A 22,260-nucleotide genomic window follows, 5' to 3' on the forward strand; every position below is an offset into this window, starting at 1 on the left:
GACATCGGCGTGCAAAAGACCACTCTAGTAGTTCCAGGCAATTTATATGGAGTGCCTCGGGCTTGCAGAGATTCTACAACGGGCTTCAGAAGCTTCATGAAGCACCAAGGTGCCGACGAGAGGTCGAACGGAAGAACCTTGTACTCGAACCATCTCCCCTGCCATTGGAACTGCAAGAACCGATGATGAGGACCGTATATGGGAATCAATAAATATGCATCCTTCAGATCGAGACCGACCATCCAGTCCCCTTCCCGAAGAAGATCCCTCAGAAGATGGATGCCTTCCATCTTGAAGTGGCGATAAACCACTCCTCCATTGAATTCTTTGAGGTTGTGAACTAACCGGGACCCGCCCCATTTCTTCTGGACCAGGAAAACGGTGCTAGCAAAATGTTGAGGATGGCGAGAAGTTAGAAGAATGGCCCCTTTTTGCAGAAGGGAATCGATTTCCGCTGAAATTAACTCTTGTTCTTGAAGGGAAAAAACCAGGGGAGTAGGTGGATGGGACTGATGTTGGAAATTGTAGAACTCTATCCTGTAACCCTGGACAGTCTCTAACACCCAGGCATCGCTGGAGATCAGACGCCAATTTGATAGAAAAAATTGAATCCTGCACCCTAAGACAACCTCTGAAGCTGGGATCAATCTCACCTGAAGCGTTGGAATCATGATGTCCTCCTTGGGTACCACCATAGCATCCTTTTTTGTAGTGACCTCTCCCTTTACGAGAGGGATAGAAGGAGGCTCTGTTATTGAAGCCGGAGTCTTGTTCTCCACCCCTTTGGGACTGGAATCCCCGCTGGGTATTCTGGTTAGAGCCGCGGGCCGAACGATCGTCCCCTGTATCGTCCGGACCTTGCAAAAACTGGGCGAAAGGCTCTCCAAAGAGAAGCTTGACCCTTATCCAGCCCACTAAAGACAAATTTCATTAACTCTTTCAGGAATGGCTGGCCAAACAACAAGCCTTGAGCCAACGGACCGGATTCGGACGAGGACAGTTCCACTAGTTTGGGATCCAATTTAAGAAGAATGGAGCTGCGACGCTTGCAGGACATTGCTCAATTGGAATTCCCTAACTGACAAATAGCCCTATGGGACCATTCAATCAACTCATCCGTGTCCACAAGAGCTGATGACTCCTTGGCCTGAAACCCCAGGTCCAAGATTTTCGTAAGAGGACCCAGCAAATCCAACAATTTATGTTGGCAGGAACGCCATGCCCTGTCAATACCCTTTTTTGGGTTCTTTGCATACTTTTTAAGATATGTTACCATAGTGGGGTCTACCTCCGGAGTGTCGACCAATTTGTCTGCCAAGTCAGGACGGGGACACTCTGACCAAAGGCGAGCTCTAACACCCTTCTCAAATGGCTGACGAATATGTGCCTGAACATATTCAGCCATGGCTGGGGACGGAAGCCAAGAGGAAGAGTTAGGGTGTACAATATCTGATGGCTCGAAAGTGAGAAGTTGATGGTGTGTTGGCGAATCAACAAAATGCTCCTTACGAGCTTTTTTAGAAGGTGGAGGATCATCCTGCTCTGAAGATGAAGTCGAGGAAGTGTCATCAGTATCGGTAGATGGAACGTGCGAGGGCAAAGCCTCCTTGGAAGATTTACTACCAGAATGGTCAGTGGACAAAGCCTTTGCCAATTTTTGAAAGTCGGATTTATGAGGATTGTGGGGAGACTTTGATGAAGAAGCACGCCCCGATGTGGAAGGCAACCAACCCTGTTGCATGGCGTATTTTGAGAGGTGGCGCTTCAATGGTGCAATTGCGCGAACTAGCGCTTTATTTACAGATTGCTGAACGCCCTGGTCCAGAGCTTCAACTAAATCCTGCTCCATGGAACCAGAAGCATCCTCATCATAATATTCATCTTCCTCATAGTATTCTTCCATGTTTACACCAAGTGTACAAAGTAATAATGCCCACCAGAGGAAGGAACCAGATATTGCCAAGGGCAAAAATCAGGGGGAGTGGCTAAAGGCCCCAAAAGCAAGCCAAATGACACAGGAATGAACCTGACAGAAGCAGAGCTGGGTAAAAAGTGGAGGGAGGGCTTGCTGTAAACAGCCACTCTAGGCAATGCCTATGACAATTATACAGCCCAAAAGTGGTATTTATATAAATTTGGGCGTAAATGGGGACTTAAAGCAGGCTGGTGGGCAAAAGCACTAAATTGCGGTGCTTCGTCGGTAAGATCCATTGTAGAACGGAGATAAACACACAAAATGGCCGCTGCGCAATGAAACAAAGAAAGGACTACACAATTCAATTGTGTAGTCCTAACAGTCCCTGAACTCCCTCTCCACAAAAGGACAGGCGCAGGGGCAAAGCGCCCGAACCGGGGAGGTGTGCGCGCGCTCCCCGCTAGAACAAACAGAACGGGGAACACAGAGATAACACTCTCCGGACACCTACGCGTGCAGCACAAGCACAGGAGGTAGCAACAAAGCGGCGATAAGCAGCGCGTACAGAGCGCCAACACAGGCAGCAGACAAGAGTAAGGGAAAACGTCCTTAAAGAACAACAAACTGAGCAAAAATGGAATCAATACTACAATGCATGAGATGCAATGTATGAGATGGAGTAAAGCACTTAACTGGCTGCAGAGCAGCAAAGAAAGAGGATGTGGTATTCTCTGTGGGGTATTTTATACTGGTTACTCTATGGTTTATCATGTGATACCCTGGGTGTTCATGGGTATTGTAGTAATATTTTTTCATACTGTTTTCTAATTGGCTGCTGAGCATTTCTAATAAAGAAATGAGAAAGCATAATTGGAGCCTCCGGTCCTGACATAGAATACCTATGTTTTGTTCCATATTATGGAACTAGTAGCTTGATTCCTGACACCAGCTTAGGGTGCAAAACTTTAACTAAAATTAAAGTTCATCTGAAAAACTCATCAGTTTTCAAGTGCCTTTACTATAATTAGTCCCTGTTTATGGTTGTTATGGGACCACATTCCTTTCAATGATAATAATTTACAAACAATATATATTCTACTACTGCTGTGTAACCTGAAACGTTGTTTATTTTGGAAAATATTAAAAACAACTGCTGCTATTGAGCTCAAAACTTAATATAAAACCAAGTCTCTTCGAGTATGTATTTAGAACCTTGTGTCATCGTTCAGGTGCAGTGTGGATAGAAATACCAGGTCATCTTGCTCATTGACAATAGGTGCATAACTTTCACTTTTATGCTAAATGACTTCTTTCAGTTCTTTATGTACACATTGCATTGGGTCATAGGACTACCACATCTGTGTAGACAGGCCATATGTTGGTCCCTCGGAACCTTCAGAATCCTCTGTAGACTGATAGAGGCTGGTAAAGGTTAAAACACAAGAGAGTGGATGTACCTGCTGAACTTAGATTGCAATTCTTATAGTAGGAACGATTAATACCTAACTTCATGATTATGTCAGTCATTATGACAAGTAGTAAGACACCTTGGTGAAATACTATGTGTTTCCAGACATTACTAATTATGACATGCCTACTCTTGCACTGTGGAGTGCAGGAATTTTTTTCAGTGTTGGGGATCCTTGGAAGCAGGTTCGGCGCTTTTCGCTCATGACGCTGAGGAATTTCGGGATGGGGAAGAGGAGTATTGAAGAGAGGATACAGGAAGAGATTGAATGCCTAGTGGAGGAGCTGAGGAAAATAAAAGGTTAGTTTCATTATTTAAACACAACAGTTGTCTAGAAATCATATTTATTGTCTAAATGCTTTGCCTTTTACTTTGCCTCCATCGGGTATCATTTTGCCAGACCACACTCTAAATGTACTTTATTCATCTGCGCTTTTCTACTGAAGGTCTGTCTTCATACCCATAAAATATCATAGGTCTATCTTGACAGTCCACCAATAATCATGAACAACAAGGAATTTGGTATTGCACTCATCCATTCCTAAGCTGCCTCTTTAGGGGGATTCATCTAGGAATGAATAAAGACTTCATTCTCTTGAACATGGCCTTAAAACTTTCTTATTTGGCGGTGCTACTTAAAGGTGAAAGTTGAGTGTTTTAAGGGCAACTCAACATATTGACAGTCCAGGTGTATTTGGTGTACAAGTGTATGTTCACTCAGGTTCAATTTCAGTGTTGGAATGATTCTACAATATCACCCACCCCAATCACCATTACATCCCAGAAACCACACTATCTCAAAAATGAAACTCACATTCTAGCAGCCACAAACAGACTGACTTCAACACAGAAGACAACACTTATTGCCTGATGTAGACTTGTAAAGCCACTACCTCCCACAGCTAAAGTAATGAGTCAAAGTCAAAACATCCAAATGAGTGAGGTAATCCAAATTCACAAGTGTTTTAGAAACTGCGGAATTAGCATGGCACGGATAAATGTATTCCTCCTCCTTCAACTCATGCTGTAGAATCTGAGGACCTGTTAAGCTATCAAAATAAATGGTCTCATTCCCTACATGCGCATTGGCTCCAGCTGAGTTTAAACCCCAGGCTTACTATATAGCTCAAGCCTAACCACACACCACTTTGAGAACCACGTCTAATCTCCTCACTGTGACAATTTCACTGGGAGGAGATTAGTCTGCCTTGCTTACTGTGCAAACATACTCAGAATTCTCTCCTCAGCCATTGCTGTCCTGATGACGGAATCCTTGTTTCCATACACAGTACGCGGTTGACGAACATTTGGATAAACCTTATTTTCAAGTTACTCACTGTTATGCAAAATCAGTACCCTGCCTGCGCCTCAACATCCCTTACCATCTGGTTACAACTGCAGTAAGAATTATTTTGTTGTTGCTTGGCTCTAACTATTTCTGATATCTGTAGTTACTATGTGATGTGATGTGAGATGGCACTTATATAGCACGCTACCACTCCACGGAGTATCTTGGCGCTTAGATTCCTGAAAAGCAGCAGGCAGTAAAGAGTAATGAAAGACTACCTGGCTACGCAGCAGGTCATAGAAGCCCCATGCATTCGGAGTTTGGCAGGGAATAGATCCATGTTTTTAAAAGCTTTCTGAATTTTTGTTCAGTTGCAGATTGACGCAGGAATGGGGGTAACTTATTCCATGCTTTCGCACCAATGACTGCAATGGATTTTCCTCATTTTGTCTTCATTTTGAACCTAGGAACATGGAGCAGGTTAGCTGTAGAGGACCTGAGTGATCGTGACGGTTGATATTGTCTGAAGTATTTGCGCAGATACAGTGGGCCATGATGGTGAAAGGCTCTGTAGGTGATGGTAAGAACCTTGAACAGGATGCGCGTATGTATTGGGAGCCAGTGTAAGACATCCAAGGCTGTGGAGGCCGACGATTTCCTAGGCAGTCTGAGGACCAGTCTGGCGGCTGCATGCTGGACCATTTGTAGTCTGTGCAGGGCTGATTTGTTTAGTCCTGCGTACAGGCTGTTACAATAGTCCAGCCTGGATCTTATTAAAGCTACAGCTACCCTACGTCTGGCACTCAGAGGGAGAAGATCAAAAAAAATTCTAAGGCTCCTGATGATGCCAAAGCATACTCCTGCTACTTCTTTGGCTTGTTGGTTGAATGACAGGGTATTGTCAAAATGAATGCCTAGATTTCGGGCAGCATTGATAGTCTTTGGGGGGGCTTCTGCTTTTTCAGACCACCAATCTTGTGGAGAGAAGGAGTTATTGGGACCAAAAGGAATAATCTCAGTTTTTGCAGAGTTACATTTTAAATGGTTGTGTGACATCCACTTGAAGGTTGCTGACAGGCATTCTTTTAGTGTTTGTTCTGCGTTGGGTTGATTTTTATCGAGGGTCAGGACAAGCTGGGTGTCATCAGCGTAGGCGATAGTACTGATGTTATAGGAAGAAATTAGATTAAGTAGGGGGACCATATATAGTTTGAATAAGGTGGGGCTTAGACTGGAGCCCTGTGGTACCCCTGTTTTAGTATTTTTTTCTTCTGAAGAGAAATCGCCCAACCTAACAATCTGGCGCCTATGTGCCAGATAGCTTTTAAACCATTCGAGCACGGTTCCTGCTATTCCTGCATTGGCGAGGCGATGTAAAAGGATAGCGTGGGATACCGCGTCGAATGTTGCAGAGAGATCAAGTAGGATCAGGACAGCCAGTTTGCCCTGATCCAATGCAGCACGGATGGTTTTAGTGGATGACAAGAGTGCAGATTCGGTGGAATGGTGGGTCCTGAAACCTGCTTGACAGGGATGCAGAATGTAATTTTCTTCTAGAAATGCCATCAGTTGTTTGTTGGCAAAAGATTCTGTAATGTTGCAAATGGCAGGGAGAAGAGAGATAAGTCGTAGGTTGGACAAGGTAGTGGGGTCTTGTAGCACATTTTTCTGTAATGGTTTCACTGCCGCTACCTTCCACTGAGGGGAAATCTCCCCTGACTGAAGGGACGAGTTGATGATGGCTTTGATACAAGGGATGACCTCCTGTGTTATGGATTTGAGGAAAGTAGGGGGGCAGGGGTCGAAGGGGGATCCTGATTTCAGGGCAGAGATTCCCTGAAAAGAGTCATCAAGACTGATATGGCTAAATTTTTCCCATCTGGGTTGATGGGGATTAAAAACAGTTTCGCTTGCAGGCTCTGTTATTACGAATTGGGGAAAGTCTTTTGTGAGCGTATCTATTTTTTCGGAGAAGTAATTGGCTATGTCATTACACAGAGTCTGAGACGGAGGGATCTCTTGGGTTGCAATTTTAGGCTTAGTGAAACTGTTGACTATTTTAAAGATTTTGTTTTGTTTGTTGTTAGCTGCTTCAATACGGGAGGTGAAATAATACATTTTTGCAGCTTTGATGGAGGAGTGATATGATCTCCTAGCTTTCTTATATTTCTCCTTAGCATCATTTTCATAGTTCCGTCGCCATTTACGCTCTAAAAGTTTGACTTCCACCTGTTGTTCTTTTAGTGTGTCTAAGAACCAGGGAGCAGAAACTTTCCTTTTTCCTATGGAATCTCTGGTCCTTTCTGGATTTCTAATTTTATTTCCGATCTCGGTCATCCATCTCTCAAACTTTTGGTAGTCTATAGTAGTATTACCTGATAGGGCAGGTTTACTTTCCTTGGCCCAGCTACTAAGATCAGGATGTTTCATAATTTTTCCCCAACTAGGTAAGATGATCCCTTTATTTGCTACCTCATTAGATATCATTTGGCTCACTGTGAGTTCAATATTGAATTCAATGAAGTAATGCTCTGTCTAAGTCTGTGGTATGGGATCATTTACCGTCATTTTGTCTAGGTTAGAACTGATACAATCAAGAGTGTGACCAGCCTTGTGAGTAGCTTCTAAAGTCCTGAGTGTTAGTCCCAGGACCTGTAAAGTTTGTTTGAAACTAGAGGTGTAGTTGTCGTTGGGGTCGTCTAAATGGAGGTTCAGATCACCAACAATAGTAAAGTTGGCATATCTGAGGATCAAGTCACTCAGCACTTCACCCACACTGGCGAGAAACTGCGTGGGATGGCGGGGAGGACGGTAGAGCAATGCTCCCGAAAAGGTGAAAGTGTCATGCCCTTGAATGCAAAAATACAGGCTCTCAGCTTCTTCAATGTCTGGAAGCTCCCTAATTGAACATTTAAAGGTGTCTCTATATATGATGGCCAAACCACCTCCACACTGTTCTACGCGATCTTGTCTACAAATAGAGTAGCCAGGGGGTACAGCATGAACTATGTCTGGGTTTGACCATTCACGAAGCCAAGTTTCTGTGATGAATAGGCAATCTAACTCATTTTCAGTGACTAAATCAAATATGTGAAGAGAGTTTTTACACATAGAACGAGCATACTAATACCCAAACCATCTTTACTATCTCTTTTGTGCAGTTTTATCCATACTTGTCTCTTTTGGGAAACCCTTATCTTTCCTCACAGCAACTCAAAAAGGGCCTGTACTTCTAAGGGAAATGGTACAGTGAGTCCACACTATGAAATACATCTTATATTAATCTAGACTACCTACTTCCTTTTATGTCAGGCACTCGGTTTACATCCTGGTCAGTCACAATACCATCTCTTGGCTTGAGAATGGCAAAATAGCTCTCACTTTTGCTTGACATCACTCTGTAAAAAAAGTCTGTGTATGTAGACATCATTTTCATTGTCCTGTTAACAGTGTCTACTGGTTAACCTACCTATGAAACAATTAAAAAAATTAAATACCACGGCATGGTTGGTAACCTCCTCAGTAAAGTAGTTCAGCAGTGTCACAGAAAATTGATGACTCGTATGTTGAAAGGTAAATGGAAGATAAAAAGTGAAAGCCATCTATTGAAATGAATCTTTTAATAGTTGGACTGAGCAGATATGAAGAGCACACATCAGCCCTGATCTAATAGCTTTTACCTTCATCAGTATAAAACCCACCAGCCAGGCAACTGACAGAGAACCCTGAGCCCATGGTTAGTTATAGTCCTACCTACATAAACATTGTGCCCACATCATATGAAATTCTGCCTCGCCACTAAGGTTGCAAGACATTTCTCTCCCTTAACCAACATTTGACTGAGAAGGATTACTGCTCTGCAACATTAAAGGAAGTTTGTGAAGACATTTTCCAGTTCCGCAGCATAAGACATCCTCTTGATCAAGATCATTTTTGTCTAATCACAACAGCAAAAACTCGGACAGGCCACCATATGCTATATACCACATCCAATGTCTTGATCTACATGACAACATTCTCGCCGCATCAGATAAACTGTGAAATTCTTCAATCACAGGTAGATGGTCAACACAATCATTACTTATATTCTCGCATCTAAAAATGATTTCCATTTGAAACTCATATTTTTGGAATTTCATCCAAAGTCACGCGAATGTGCAGACACATTTCCTGTACCACCACTTTACAAATTGATCTATGGCCTTGTGGAGCTGGTCCACACTGTAAATGTCTTGAAATATTCTAAGGCCCAGAAGCAATACAGGGTATCTCAGACTCATTCCATAACTAGATAGCTGCTTTCTGCTGGGTTTAATGTACTGGACACCAATGCAACATCTATATCATCTTTCTCCTCAATGGATATTGTTTGCAACCTCAGTGACCAGCCCTTGTGTACTTAAGAGTGCTTTTAGATACAATCACATTATTTCATTTCAAATGAACACTACAGTTTTTTCAAAAGCTACTCATTGAGTATAGTTTTAGGGGCTGATTTAGAGTTTAGAAAATGGGGTTACTTAGCCACTAACCTGACGAATATCCCATCCGCCGTATTACAATCCTATTATATCCAATGGCACCTGTAATATGGTGAATGTTTTATCCGTCATGTTTGTGACGGAGTAACCCTTTTGCCAAATTCTCAATCATGCCCTTAGTGGCTGAACCACCACAAACAGTCACACATTCCCAGGTCATGAACCTGAGAATAAAGGGCGCTTAATATGGTATCTACTAATGCCAATGTTAGTTAGAGAGACCCACTGAGGGTAATATGTTAAAGGTATTCCACCTTTGGCTTGGAAAAATTCCCTTATTATTTAATGAGTTTTAACAATTTCAATAAACATTAATCTCAGAGTTTTGCTGTGCTCTTAAATGTCCCACTCATTCAAAATAATATCTACTTACTTGAGAGGTAACCCGTCTAAGTATATCCTTGAAGAACTGATATATTAGTCTGGGTACATTTTGAGTTTGCTGAATTATACCCAAATTATGTATACAAAATTTGAGAAGACACCTCAGGTATTATGAAAGCTTTTAAATACTTAGGGCCTGATTACAATGGACCGTCGAACCCCTGGTGGTGGTCCCTGGACATCCAGACTGGCGGTCCACCTGCTGCATTACGAATACGGCGGTGGTACCTCCACAAGACTGCTGCAACCACCGGTGATCATGGATCCCACAGTGATGGTACGGCGGTCAGCGGTCCTAATATGCTGGCCGTGCCAGTACGGCACCACCAAGCATTTTAGGAGTTTCCTCATGCCACAGTTTTCATGGCAGTGAGGCCACCATAAAAACTGTGGTCGTGAGGAATCAAAGGGGCCCCTAAAGGGCCCCCTGTTGCCTCAGGGCCAAGGGGTGCCTGTAGGGGGGCACATGTTGTGTCCCCCCCCTCTGCAGTCACCCCCTTTCCTGCACAGCATGGATTTTACAGTCCATGCTGTGCAGGACCCGGTTTTGGCGTTCCCATTGCAATGCCTTTTTAAAGTGCACTGCCATGGGAATGCCAATGAACTGCCCGCCAGACCACAAGGTAACTCATAATCAGTTGCATGTATCTGTATGCAGAATAGGATAGTGCAAAGTTATGAAGCATACAATAAGGGCTGTATTGTACTTATATGTTATTTGGCATTTCCTCAGGAGTGGGAGTTAGTTGTAATAAGGACAGTGTATTCATTAGTGAAACAAAACCCAAACTCAGGGAATTGAAACTCAACAGGGCCTTTTCTCAGAAATGACGAAAAATTAGTTTTGATTATGTCTCAAAATGGCATCCGCATAGAAAATGGTGCAGCGAATGCTAACTCACATAGAATGGAGAAATTCATGTTTACGCATTGTTCTAACAGAACCTCCTTTTAGCATGAGCTAAACATTTACTAGTCAAAGTCAAAATATGCTTTATTCGATTTTGTAAAAATATAAAACCATAAAGCCACCATTTTTAAAAAAAAGCAGAATGAGCTAGTACATACATACATGTTTCCTAAGCAGTTCAACAGATACTAAAAATACAGACAAAGATATTCCATTTAACACTATTTACATCAATTTAATACATTTCTTTTCTTTAATATACTTTTTAAAAAGCCGGTCATGAGCACTGTACAATCTTCATCATTTAATTGTTGCAAAAACAGATATGCTGGACGGTATTGTCGCCAACCACCTTGTCTCAGATATTGTTTTAACCATTTTGCGCGTTCTTCACTATAATATTTTCAAAAATGGTATAGTATGTTTTGTTGTTTGCTGCGAGAGATTATCGCAAGGGCAGAGTGCCAATTTCCTCGTCCAGTTGTTTCAGACAGTAACGTAGGTATGGTTGGATCCTATAACAGGTCAAGGTTATTTGATGCCATATGACTGAACTTTCACATAACTCCCCCGTTAATCTCAACTGTTCAAGGTGACTCATACATAGCAATTTCAATGTCTTTCTTGATATGGCGCAGATCAGCTCAGGATCGTCGTAAAGCTCTGGTCTATTGAGATCATTAAAAAACTTCCTTACATAATTTAGCCAGGGAATATTTCTTAACTGATCCAGGCCCATTCCGTCCTTAATAATTTCTCTGTTTAGGCTTAATGCCTGAGAGGACCAGACTCTGAGGCACATTAGGATTGCAGATTTTCCGCCACCGCCGGCCCAGAGGATGGGGAAAAACCGCAGCGGACCCACCAAAGACCCACCGCCGCATTAGGATGGCTGGTGGGTCCTGGTTTCAGTCCGCAGCTTTTCTGCCGCAGTTGGCTTACAACCCGCGGCGGAAAAGCCCTAATATGGTGGCGATGTCTCTCAGACACCGCCAGCCATATTAGGATGCCCAAAAAATATGCTTTTCCGCGGCGGGTTTTCCGCCGCTGAAAAGCATAAGGACCTTCACTGCGGGGGCCGTTGCGGGCCCCCTGGGTGAAGGGGGGTGGGGGGTGCACATGGGGGGTACCTATGGTACCCCCCTGCATTTGTTTGCAGTAATTGGCAGGCACCGCACGGTGCCTGCCGCTTTCTGCATACAAATGCATTGCATGCATTTTTAACATTGCAGCTTGAAGCCGCACCCGCCGCAATGTTAAAAATAGAGGATGTGACCGTCATGGTGGCGGTCACATCCTAATTGCACAGGAGGGAACTCCGCAGGCCATGCGGAGGTTTCCTCCTACTCAGTGATCGCGGACTGACTCAAGTCCGTCCGCGATCATAATGGGCCCCCTAGTGCCACAAAAGAATAGTTTTCAACTTAATTAGGTCAGTGATGTAGTCAATACCCAGTTCAGCGTGGCATTTAAAAACAGATGCACTCTGTGGGACTGCAAGAACGTATCTAAGAAACATGTTTTCAATAATTTGAATTGATGCCACATTATTAAAACCTCAAACTCCCACCCCATACATAGCAATGCTCCTACACTTTGCTATATATATCTTCGGCAATATTTTGGGTGGTCTTTTACCCAGTTTACGTGCAAAGTTCATTAAGGCCGCTATTGACCTTTTAAATAGAAGAGTCCTACTTCTAATTGCCGGGACCCAGGAGCCTGCATCCTCTAGGAGGACCCCTAGATAGGAGAAAGTTTTAGTGAATTCGATAGTCTCACTGGCCACTGTTAGGTTCTTAATTTTGTGCTTATGTTTCCCACACTCCATAACAAAAGTTTTCTTGGGGTTTAATTTTAAACCCCTGTGTGCCATAAATTCGGAATATGTGGCAAGTGCGCGCTGAATACCTACTTTTGTTCTGGCCATTAGTACCGCATCGTCCACGTAGAGAAGGGAGACAACCTGCTTGTTGTTGTATTTTGGACAGTCGATGACATTGGCCCTCAATTCCTCCTCCAAAGAGTTGGTATATATGGAGAAGAGGAAAGGGGTCAGGACACATCCCTGCCTGACTCCCTTCTCCACGCGGAATGATTTGGTACACTCACTCTTCGTACCGTATCTCACTTTGGCTGAGGCTCCTGTATATAGTTGTTTTAAAACTTGTACTATTGCAGGATCAACCTGTATATCTTCCAGGGTACTCCATAGCTTTTTATGTTCCACACAGTCGAAAGCGGTTGTAAGATCTGCAAAGATTACATACAGCCACCCCCTTTTTGCTTGGGTGTACTTTCCTTGGAGAAAAATTTAAATTAAAACCTGCTCTATGGTCCCCATCCCCTCTCTGAACCCGTATTGGACCGGGCTCAGAATGCTATTTTCATCAGCCCAGGTTTGAAGTTTATTTAATATCACCCGTCCTGCCACTTTCATTAGTGAATCCAATAACGAGATTGACCTGAAACTGGATGGGCTTTCCCGGTCTCCTTTTTTGTAAATAGGGACAATTACTGATTCAGACCAGGAACTTAAAAAATCTTCAGAGCAACAGGCCTGTAGAACACGTGTTAAAAGTGGGGCCCAAAGGTCTACAATTGTTTTAAATAAATCAATTGGCACCCCGTCAGGGCCTGGGGCCTTGTTGCCCTTACTTTTGTTTATTGTCATCAAAACCTCCTCCTGGGTAATGTCAATGGGGAATGGCGGATGCTTATTGGTAGGTTCTTCCATCTCATTTCTCCCTGGTGTACTTATGGCGCTATTCTTTTCCTGTCCATACATTTTTGAGAAAAATTCAATCCACTTGTTTTCATCAATGGCGATTTCAATCCTTGCATTTTCTTTGTTCGCAAAGAAGGGTGCGTTTACAGCCTGCCAGAAAAGGCAAGTATCTCTGCTCTGGGCAGCCTGGTACAAGTTTTCCCATGCCTGCTCCTTAATCTCATTTTTTTGATTTTTCCTCGCCAAATTATAGGCCTTTCTGCATGCACTAACTTCGATCCTATCCCTAGTTGATGAGGTCAGGGCCACCTTAAGCAATTTATAAGTCTTGGTACATTGTCTATCAAACCATCCATCATTTTTCACTTGCCTCTTACTTCCACTGGTAGTCATGATATCCTTGATGGTTTGAGTTATCTCCAAGAAAGCTTTTAGAACATCACTATGAGGAGTGTCCTCGTCCAGGCATTTTAAAATCGGTATTTGGGCCTTTGTAATAATGTTTTTGTTTGTAAGAGCCGGATTTTTTGCACCCCATCTTACTGCAAAGCCGTTTTGGCGACTCAATACAAGGTCTTGGGTCCATATTAAACATTCTATAGTAGACCTTACACTGTGTCTAACCAATATATCCACGCTAAGGGGTAAATGGTCGCTTAATCCAAACGGGTGGATCGTAAAATTCTTTACCATGCCAGCATAACGTGTTGGCATAATAATGACATCGATCACCGTCCTAAAGTCTCTTCCAATATAGGTGGGATCAAAGTTGTTTGTGACGGTAAGTAAGTAAGTAAATGCTTTATTGTACAGTTAATAAAAACCATTACAAATAGCTTTTAGCAATAAAAGAAATGGTCAGTTAAAAGAAGAAGGAAACAAATTAAAAAGGTCGGTATAAAACCATAAAAGGTTGGACAATGTTCATCCAGCATTAAGTACAGATAAATTTCTGTTTTAAGTAGGAATTTGTACTTCTGTCCAAGCGCTTGCTTCCGGCAAATGGGTTATTCTTTCCCCACCGGGGATAGACCGGCTATCTCCCATGATGATCGTGCCTCTTGTGGGAAATGATTTAATGTTCTTGGTCTATATGGGTCTCTTGCCCGATCTGAGGGCTGGAGGCAGATGATGTTATGTAGGTGGTATCGGTGTCCACTTGTGGTCTCGTCGTTTTGAGCCTGGATTCTGCCACTCCGAGATATTTTACCAGTCGGCAGGCCATCTGCACGTCGTCTCCTCTAAAGCAGCTCAAAACTGCTTCTCTGCAAGACCTGATTCCCTTATTTAAAAATAAGGGTCTCAGTAAGTTCTTCCGGTCTTGCTGCAGCTCTTTACAAATGGTTATGAGGTGTGTGATGTTTTCCTCATATATTCCGCACAGGCGGCATTTTGCTGGTTTTGGTGGCCGCAGCCATGGGGCCATATGGTCCGCTGCTGGTAGCACTCCAAGTCGTAGTTTTAAAAACGATTCTTTTGTTGTTTTGGAGAAGCTGTTCACCAGGTACGACTGTGGAGTAAGTTTATTGTATGTTTGCACGGTCAGCCAGCCGTGTGCTCTCTTTGCTAGTGAAGCTTTGTCTTGCAGGAGGGTTTCTTTCTTGACGATTTTGTTTATGATTTTTTTGAAGCCTGATGGGCTCCCTTGGAGGTCCCATAGCTGCCTTGCCCCAAGATGATTGATGGCATCCTCCAGAAAATGTCTTGCTGGACTGTTGCTTTTACTTTGTAGCTCTTTCCAGAGGAGTGCGTTAAGGGTGTTTTCTTCTCCTCTGCTTATTTTGTACCAGGTCTTAAGGTAAGTTCCCTTTCGTGCAAGTTCTTCTTTGGCCATCCCAAATTCTAGGCGGATCTGCACCAGTGAGATGTATTTCGGAAGACCGAACATGATGCGCATTGCTTTTGAGACTACTCTGTTCAGAGTTCCCGTGTCCCTCCCTCTCATTGCTTCACTTCCATATGTGATAGATGGAATCAGCTTGGCTTGGATTACTTGTACGAAGGGGGCGAGGTTTAGGCCAACGATTTTGTTTTTGAGGTTCCTAAGTGATGCTGCTATCATTAAGCCTCTCCTCTTGATCTCCTCCAGTTGTGGTTTAAAGCTACCCCTATCGTCTATAATCACTCCCAGGTAACAATATTTGTTTGTGGTCACCAGTTTGTTCGAGTCCAAGTGCCATCTAAATGGTAGATTTTTCTTACGATAATTAAGGGGCAAGATTTTTGTTTTACTGTAGTTAATACAGAGTTTATTGGCTTTGGAGTATTCCGCTGTGATATCGAGGAGCCTTTGTAGCCCAATCTGTGTCCGACTGATCAGCACCAGGTCATCGGCGTAGAATAGGGAAGAAAGCTGTTTGCCCCCTAATTTTGGAGCATGAGAGTTGTTTGCGTTTAATTTTGTGGATAGTTCAGCCATAAAAAGGTTGAATAGGGTTGGCGCTAAAACGCAGCCTTGTTTTACACCTGTGTGGGTTTGAATTTTCTTGATTAAGAATTCTCCAGGGCCTAGTTTGACCTGCACCCACGTGTCACTGTGCAGGAGAATTAGCTGGTTCAGTAGATCGTCTGGGATGTTCATTCTTTTCAGTTTTTTCCATAAGAGGTTTCTGTCTACCCGGTCGAATGCAGCGCTATAGTCTATGAAGCACAGGTACAAGGGATAATTCCCTTCTTGCGCTGAGTCGATCAGTAATGACAGGGCTAGGATATTGGTAGATGTCCCCATGTTTTTCCTGAAGCCGGTTTGGTTGAACGGGATTGTTGAGGTTTCTTCTACCCATAGAGTTAGTTCCTGAAGTAAGAGGCCTGCGTAGTACTTGGCCTCGTTGTCTAGAAGGGCTATTAGCCGATAACTTTTAGGATCCTTTCTATCTCCTTTTTTGTATATTGGGGATATAATTGCCCCCCCTCCAAGATTGTGGGATTGTGGATGTTTGCCAGATTTTTTCGAACATTGGTTTGAGATTAGTTGCCCAATATTTTGGGTCCTGCTTAAATATTATTGGTGGTATGCCATTAGGGCCGGGGGCTCCGTCTCTTCTGCCTTTTGTAATTCTTTTAATAATTTGTTCCGTCGTGATTATTACAGCTTTGTTCGTTCTCCAATGTTCTTGGTGTGGAGACGGGTATTCGTCCGTCTTTCCATTGTCAGCGCCTGTTTCTTTCCCCCTTCCTTTATTCTCACTAAAGTGAGTGCTGACATAGATTATCCAGTCATCCTCTGTCACCTGTGAGTCAATCCCTCGATTTTTTCCATTGATCTGTGCATTGATCTTTTGCCAGAACTGCGCACTGCGATTTGTTTTGGCGTCATGTAGGAGTTTTCCCCAAAAAGCCTCTTCCTCTTCCCTTTTTTGCTGCCATATTAATTTCTTACGCTCTCCTTTTAGCTGTCTGAGCTCATGGAGGAGGGACAGATCTGTTGTAGCTCTTCGTAGAGTCCGATTAATCATTGTCTTAAGTGTTTTTAGCCTGCTGCTGTTTCGAAAGTTGTTGCATCTTTTCTGTGTCTTGTTACAGCAGTTTCTTGTTCGTGTTTCAAGCTCTTTTCTCTGCGCGGTGTCTCTCATTTGTTTTACAAACACTTCCCAGCTTGTTATCGGGTTGTGCGTAATGCGTTGAGCTTCGTTGAGAGAGCGTATCGCTTGCTCTAGTAGTTTTTCTGGGTTGGAGACTTTACATTGTACCCGTCTTTCATTTGATGTAAAGTCTGTACCTACGTTGTTCGAGTTGGGAGGCTTTAGTGTCGCTGATATGTGCATTACTGTTTCCTGAGGCAGGTGGTCACTACAGTCAGTAAGACCAATTCTAAAGTCTACAATTCTATGGTATAGACTACGGGATACAAAAGTAAAGTCTATGGTGGAGCTTGCCTGGGTACTGTGAAATGTTGCTGACTGCGGTTGATCCCCTGGAAATCTTCCGTTAAGTGCCCTAAGTCCTAGCTCCTCTAGTGTAGCCAGCAGGGTCCTTGTAGTTTTTGTACTTCTGCCCCCTGCGGTACGGTCTTGCCGATTAGATTCCCAGGTGAATGAGTCCTCATCATATTTAGTGCCCGTGGCTGCTTCGCTCAGCAAATTTAGGTTAAAATCCCCTGAGATAATGATGTTATTCGTGAGCTCAGCCTTCACCAATTTCACAAGTTCTTCCTTCAGTTGTCGAGCTCCCTTCATTTTCTCCCTGGGGTGCAGATAGAGGTTTATAAAGATGATATCCTCGTTTGGGTCTTGCACGCGGGGTGACAGTCGTAGAGCTAACATTGCGTTTGGGGCAGATAAGTTGTAATTTAGCTGGTCTACTTTTAATATCGCTGTTAATGCACTGTAAGTGGCAAGGCCTCCTTTCTTGTGGCCGAAAAGCGAGCTCTGGGTGGGCGGTAAGAAGTTCAGTGTATACCCTGGCAGAATTGGAGGTGATTCGGTCCAAGTTTCTTGTATGGCGATGATGTCGAATTTTGTCAGGTGATTGCCTAAGTCAATGTCTGTGAACTTGTCCCCGGTGCCGTTGATGTTCCATGAACATATGCTTAGGGTATTAGGTTTGTTGGCTGTTTTTGTTTTTGTTTGTCATTGGCTTGTCTCTTTCGCATTTAGAGACTTTGCGAGCCAGTTCCAATTGGGTGAAGCCCTCTTGTCGTTAGTCAGTGATCTTGTTTCTTCCAGATTCAGGTGCAGTTGTCTCTCTGGCGTTTTGCTTCTGGCTCCTCTTAAGACAGTTCCTTTGAGAGTCGGCTCCTTGGACTTCTTTTGGAAGCTGTCGTATAAGAAGGGCTCCGGGTATCTTGTGGGCGAGAAAGTTTGAAGTTCTATGCCCCAAGAGTCAAATCTTTCCTTTTCTTTTAGTATTCTCTCAGGGAATTCTCCTGTGGTCCATGTGGTTTTTGTCGACTCTGCCCCAGGATGGCTCCGAGATTCGATAAATTCAACGGATTCCATGTCTGCTGATGTAATGGTTTTAAGGGTCTCTATTGTTTTTAATAGCCGCAAGATGTTTCTCCTGTTTAAGAAGTCCATTGGACCTCTGGAGTGGTATTTAGGGTGGAATATTACTATCGTTGTTGAACCGTATGGCCCCTTCTCTCTTGCCTTGGTGTTTTCTTCGTCGGCGGGTTTGGATTCCCCTGGGATAAAGGTTGCCTTTGGAACAGTTTTTTTGAGTTGGTCAGTCTTTGATACTTTCTCGCAGGTTGCGGCCTGAGAGATTTAGTCTTGTCGTTATAATCAGCTTGGGACTTCCTATGGTTTGCATTTCAGCCCGATTTTCAGGGCTGTTGTTGGCAAGATGCGCCGTATTTTGTTTTGTGCTTTCTTGAGTGTCACTGTCAGATGGGTCTGAAGTTTTTTGTTGGTTATGCCCCACGTTGTTCTCCACGGGCCCTATGTTGTTGCCCCTTTTTGGCATACTCCTCGTGTCTTTCTGGGTTTTAGGCACGGGGCTGGTGGTTGAGCCACTAGGTGGGGTTGGGCCGATACCAGATTTGTCCACTGGGCTCGTATTTTCCCTGTTGGCGGTCGTGGGGTTTATTTCTTCATTTTCCCTGGTTGCACTTGTTTGTAAGGAGTTGGTCGCTGTTTGATCACTGTTGTGGGCCTTGCCCCAGGCTATACACCCTGTCAGTTTCCTTTGGTTTCTTCCCTTTCTTTTCTGTTTTCTTCTGACTTTTCCTTGGGATTGTTGGTGGGAGGTTGCTTCCCCTTTTGGATTACTTTTATCTGAGTCTGATGTGGATGCTGCGGGGTTTTGCACTCGACCAGTTTGGTAGCTACTGATAATCGGTGTCTTCATTTGAGTTATTTTGTCCCTTGTCGGGTGTGAATTAGAGGGAGTCTTTGGGGGCGAGTTGGTGGGAGTCTTTGGGGGCTTATGCTGTGTTGGTTGAGGATCATCTTGCCCGGTAGTTGTGTTTAGTTGTTTCTCCTCGGTTTGCCTGAGAGGATGGCTGTTTTTGACTACCGTCCTGAAATCAGATAGGAGGTTTCCCAGTGCTGTTGGTAGTGTTGCTAGTTTATCCACTATGGTGATACAGGAGCAGTTAGATGCTGTAAGCTGTGTCTCAGCTTGTGCCCTTTTTATCAGATCGTTCAGGTCTGCTAGTTTACCGTCAATATTTGCCACATATGTGGCCAGGGTGTTGAGGACAGAAAGTTGCAGATCCATCTTGTCAGATTGGTACTGGATGGCATTTACTGATAGTTGCATTGTCTGCAAGAGAGATGCCCATATGTCTGCGTTCTTCTTGGTCCTTTCTTTTTCCGGGCTGTCGCAGGAGCCGTTTCTTTGCTTTCCCTGCTCCGGTTCCTCTGGGTTAGATGCTGCCAGTTCTACCCATTCTTCCGGAGTGAAGTACGAGGTGTTCAGGTCAAGCAGCATAGGGATTGTGGGACCTATGCTAGGCGGTGAAGACATGTCTGGTTGAGTCCGAGTTTTTGTGCCTAGGTGTTGTAGTACTGGCTCTTCAACCGCCCTTTTTGGATTGATTTCTTCGAGTTGTTCCGGATCTGTGGTGTACTGAGGACTACCACCATAGTCCCGTTGCTCCTGTATGGATTTGCCCTTTGCTTGCCAGGCCTTGTTGGCAACCTCTGCTGTGCTCGGACCGTGCTTGTTGCCAGGATCAGGGGTCGCTTGTGCCCTCATTTCCAATTTCCATATGTACTTGGGGGGTGATGATTCTTTTTGTCCCTCTTGAGTTTTTGTCGTTTGGGCTTTGTTTGTCCTGGCCCAGGAGGGTTCTTCCACTGGCCCCCTATTTATTGCCTGGTCTGCCATCATATCTTGTCCGCGATGAGCCTCACGGGGTCCTTTTCGGCCCTGGGGACTCAGCTGGAGTGCTGGAGGGTCGCATTTCTCTGCCTCCTTCCCGTTATAGTTATCTCTTGAACTTGCTGGACTTCTGGGGGTTGTGTGGTTTATGTTGTAGCCCTCCTTGATTCCTGTTGCTTCGTGGTTTACAGTTCGAATCCCCGGGTTCTCCGAGTTCTCCGTTGAGCCCACCATTGGGTCCTCCTTGTCTTCGTTTTTTTGGTTAGTATTCTCATCTTCCATTATGGTGGCTTCTTGGCTCCCCCTCTCTGATTTTCTTCTGTTCTCTGGTGCTTGTTCTAGTTCCATTTGGCTTTCCTGGGATCCCGGGGTTGATTCTGGGGATCCCGGTGAGGCCCCTTTCTGTGAATTCTGGGTATATATCGCCTCTGATGCTGCGCTTTCTGGACCCTGCTCCATGAGGGTTGTCCTGTGTGTTTTGGTTGGGTTGAGTGGGCTTGGTAGGTTAGGTTTATTGACATTGTTGTTCAAATAGAGGAGCGTGCTGGGATCTTTAATAAATGCGAATTTTGTGTAGATTTTGGGTTGAACAGATGGTTTGCTACTAGTTTGGTTGTGTCGGTGTCCTTGTGCCTCCGAACCTCCCGGGCTGGCGAGTCCCGGGAGCAAGGGAGACAACTGAGAGGGCTCCTCGTCTCCTTTTTTTTTCCTCCCTGTCCCCCCTGCTCTCCCAGCTTGCATCGCTCATATCCATCAGGTCCTTCTTTAGCTTCTTTTTTGTCTGCCTGGGCTTTCTCGTGAGGTTCGGGGGTGCATTATGTTCTGTGTTGTCCCTTATCCTCCCCGACCTCATCCTGCGTCTCCTTTGCTTTCTTTGCTTTCTTTTCTTTCCTTTTTAAATTTGATTTTTCTGGCGTCCTGGGGTCTGCTGGATTTAGTGTCTGGTCCCTTCTAGGCCTTCCCTGTTTTCCACTTGTTGCCTTGTTGCCTTTGGTAGCCACGTTGCCTCGTGATGTGTCGCTTAACACCCCTCTGCTCGCCTTCTTGCTATCACCACACCTTGGTCCCTGTGTTATGTCACTTTGCCCTTTACCCTTTGCCCCACTTTGCGCCTTGTGGATAGGGTTAGGGCAAGTGGGGAGTAGAGATTTGTGGCACCAATGGCTACTATGCCGGTGGTGGTGGCAGAGGATAGAGGTCAGTACGGGCCCCCGTCAGTGTCTGTGGCAGGCTCTATGACTCTATGGCAGGCTCCGGTTGACACTGATTTAGGCTTAGGTTAGAGTCTCGCCTAGGGTCTGCAGGTCGGAGGGAGATCTGATAATGTGAGCAGTAGTCCACAGATGCTGCGTTATTTCCTGTTACATTCTGTGGGGCTATAGCTCTGTGTGGGGCTGTGTGGGGCTGTAACCCGAGCAGGGTGGGGTGGGGTGATGAGGTGGTGAGGAGGTCGCCAGTCCTGCGCTGTTGGCTTCCCCTAGCTCCCTACTACCCCCCTACTACCCCCCTGCCCCCGCCTTCTGCCTCCTTCTACCTCCTACCTCACGCCTGCACCACTGCTCCTCGCTGCCACCGTCCTCTTAAACGCCTGCCGCTTGGCGCTGCCTGGTGCTGGTGCAGGTGCTGGGGGGCCGCAACTGGAGGCTTGAGGCTTTTTTTGAGTTTTGGGGGTCAGGGGTGGGGTTGTGGCTTCGGCTCGATCTGCCGGCTGTCAGGCTCCGTTGTCTCCGTTGACTTCACTCGCGGCACCTCCTCAGCTCTCTCCCGGCACTCTGCCGGCACTCACCCTGCTGCGCTCGTCCTGCTCACGTCCCCAGCAGCTCGGCGTTCGCTTTGGCACTTGGCACACCAAGGTTGGGCAGGGTCTAGGGTGCAGGGTCTACTGGTGCCAAGGGTCGAGTGTCCCTGCCTCCGCGGGTGGGGTGAGCTGTGCGGCGGTGGGGGCGGCCGGTGGGGGCGGCCGGTAGTGAACCCGATTCTTGCCGGCTGGCGTGCTCACCGCTAACCGCTAACTGCTGCCTGTTGCGGTGAGCGGTATTGTCTGGCGTCTCCGTCAGCTCTCTGACTCTCTGGTGCTCTCTCGTGGCCGGATCTGTTTAAGGCAAGTGCAAATTTGTGACGGGACATGTGGTGTTAACAAAAACAAGATCAAGCGTTGCCATAACTTCGTTTAGTTTGTCTCCCCTGGACGTATGCACAAATTGTTTTGTCTGACCCAGTTCGTCATTACAGATTTTTCCTGGTATGCATGAGTGTTGATT

The 22,260-nt window shown here is 45.0% G+C and overlaps 1 protein-coding gene and 1 pseudogene across 2 annotated transcripts in view; one reads left to right on the top strand and one right to left on the bottom strand.

Annotated features, from left to right (window-relative positions):
* Positions 1 to 22,260, top strand: part of LOC147692168 (cytochrome P450 2C19-like) — a 405,626-nt gene that overhangs the window by 145,329 nt on the left and 238,037 nt on the right. For both annotated transcript variants that reach the window (XM_086938454.1, XM_086938456.1), the window contains exon 3: positions 3,534 to 3,683. In XM_086938454.1, the coding sequence (XP_086794580.1) occupies positions 3,534 to 3,683 (150 nt within the window). The remainder of the gene's footprint in view (positions 1 to 3,533; positions 3,684 to 22,260) is intronic.
* On the bottom strand, positions 815 to 1,903 carry LOC147692169 (uncharacterized; annotated as a pseudogene).

Source organism: Lissotriton vulgaris, chromosome 9, assembly GCF_964263255.1.
Source record: "Lissotriton vulgaris chromosome 9, aLisVul1.2, whole genome shotgun sequence".
Taxonomy (NCBI): Eukaryota; Metazoa; Chordata; class Amphibia; order Caudata; family Salamandridae; genus Lissotriton; species Lissotriton vulgaris.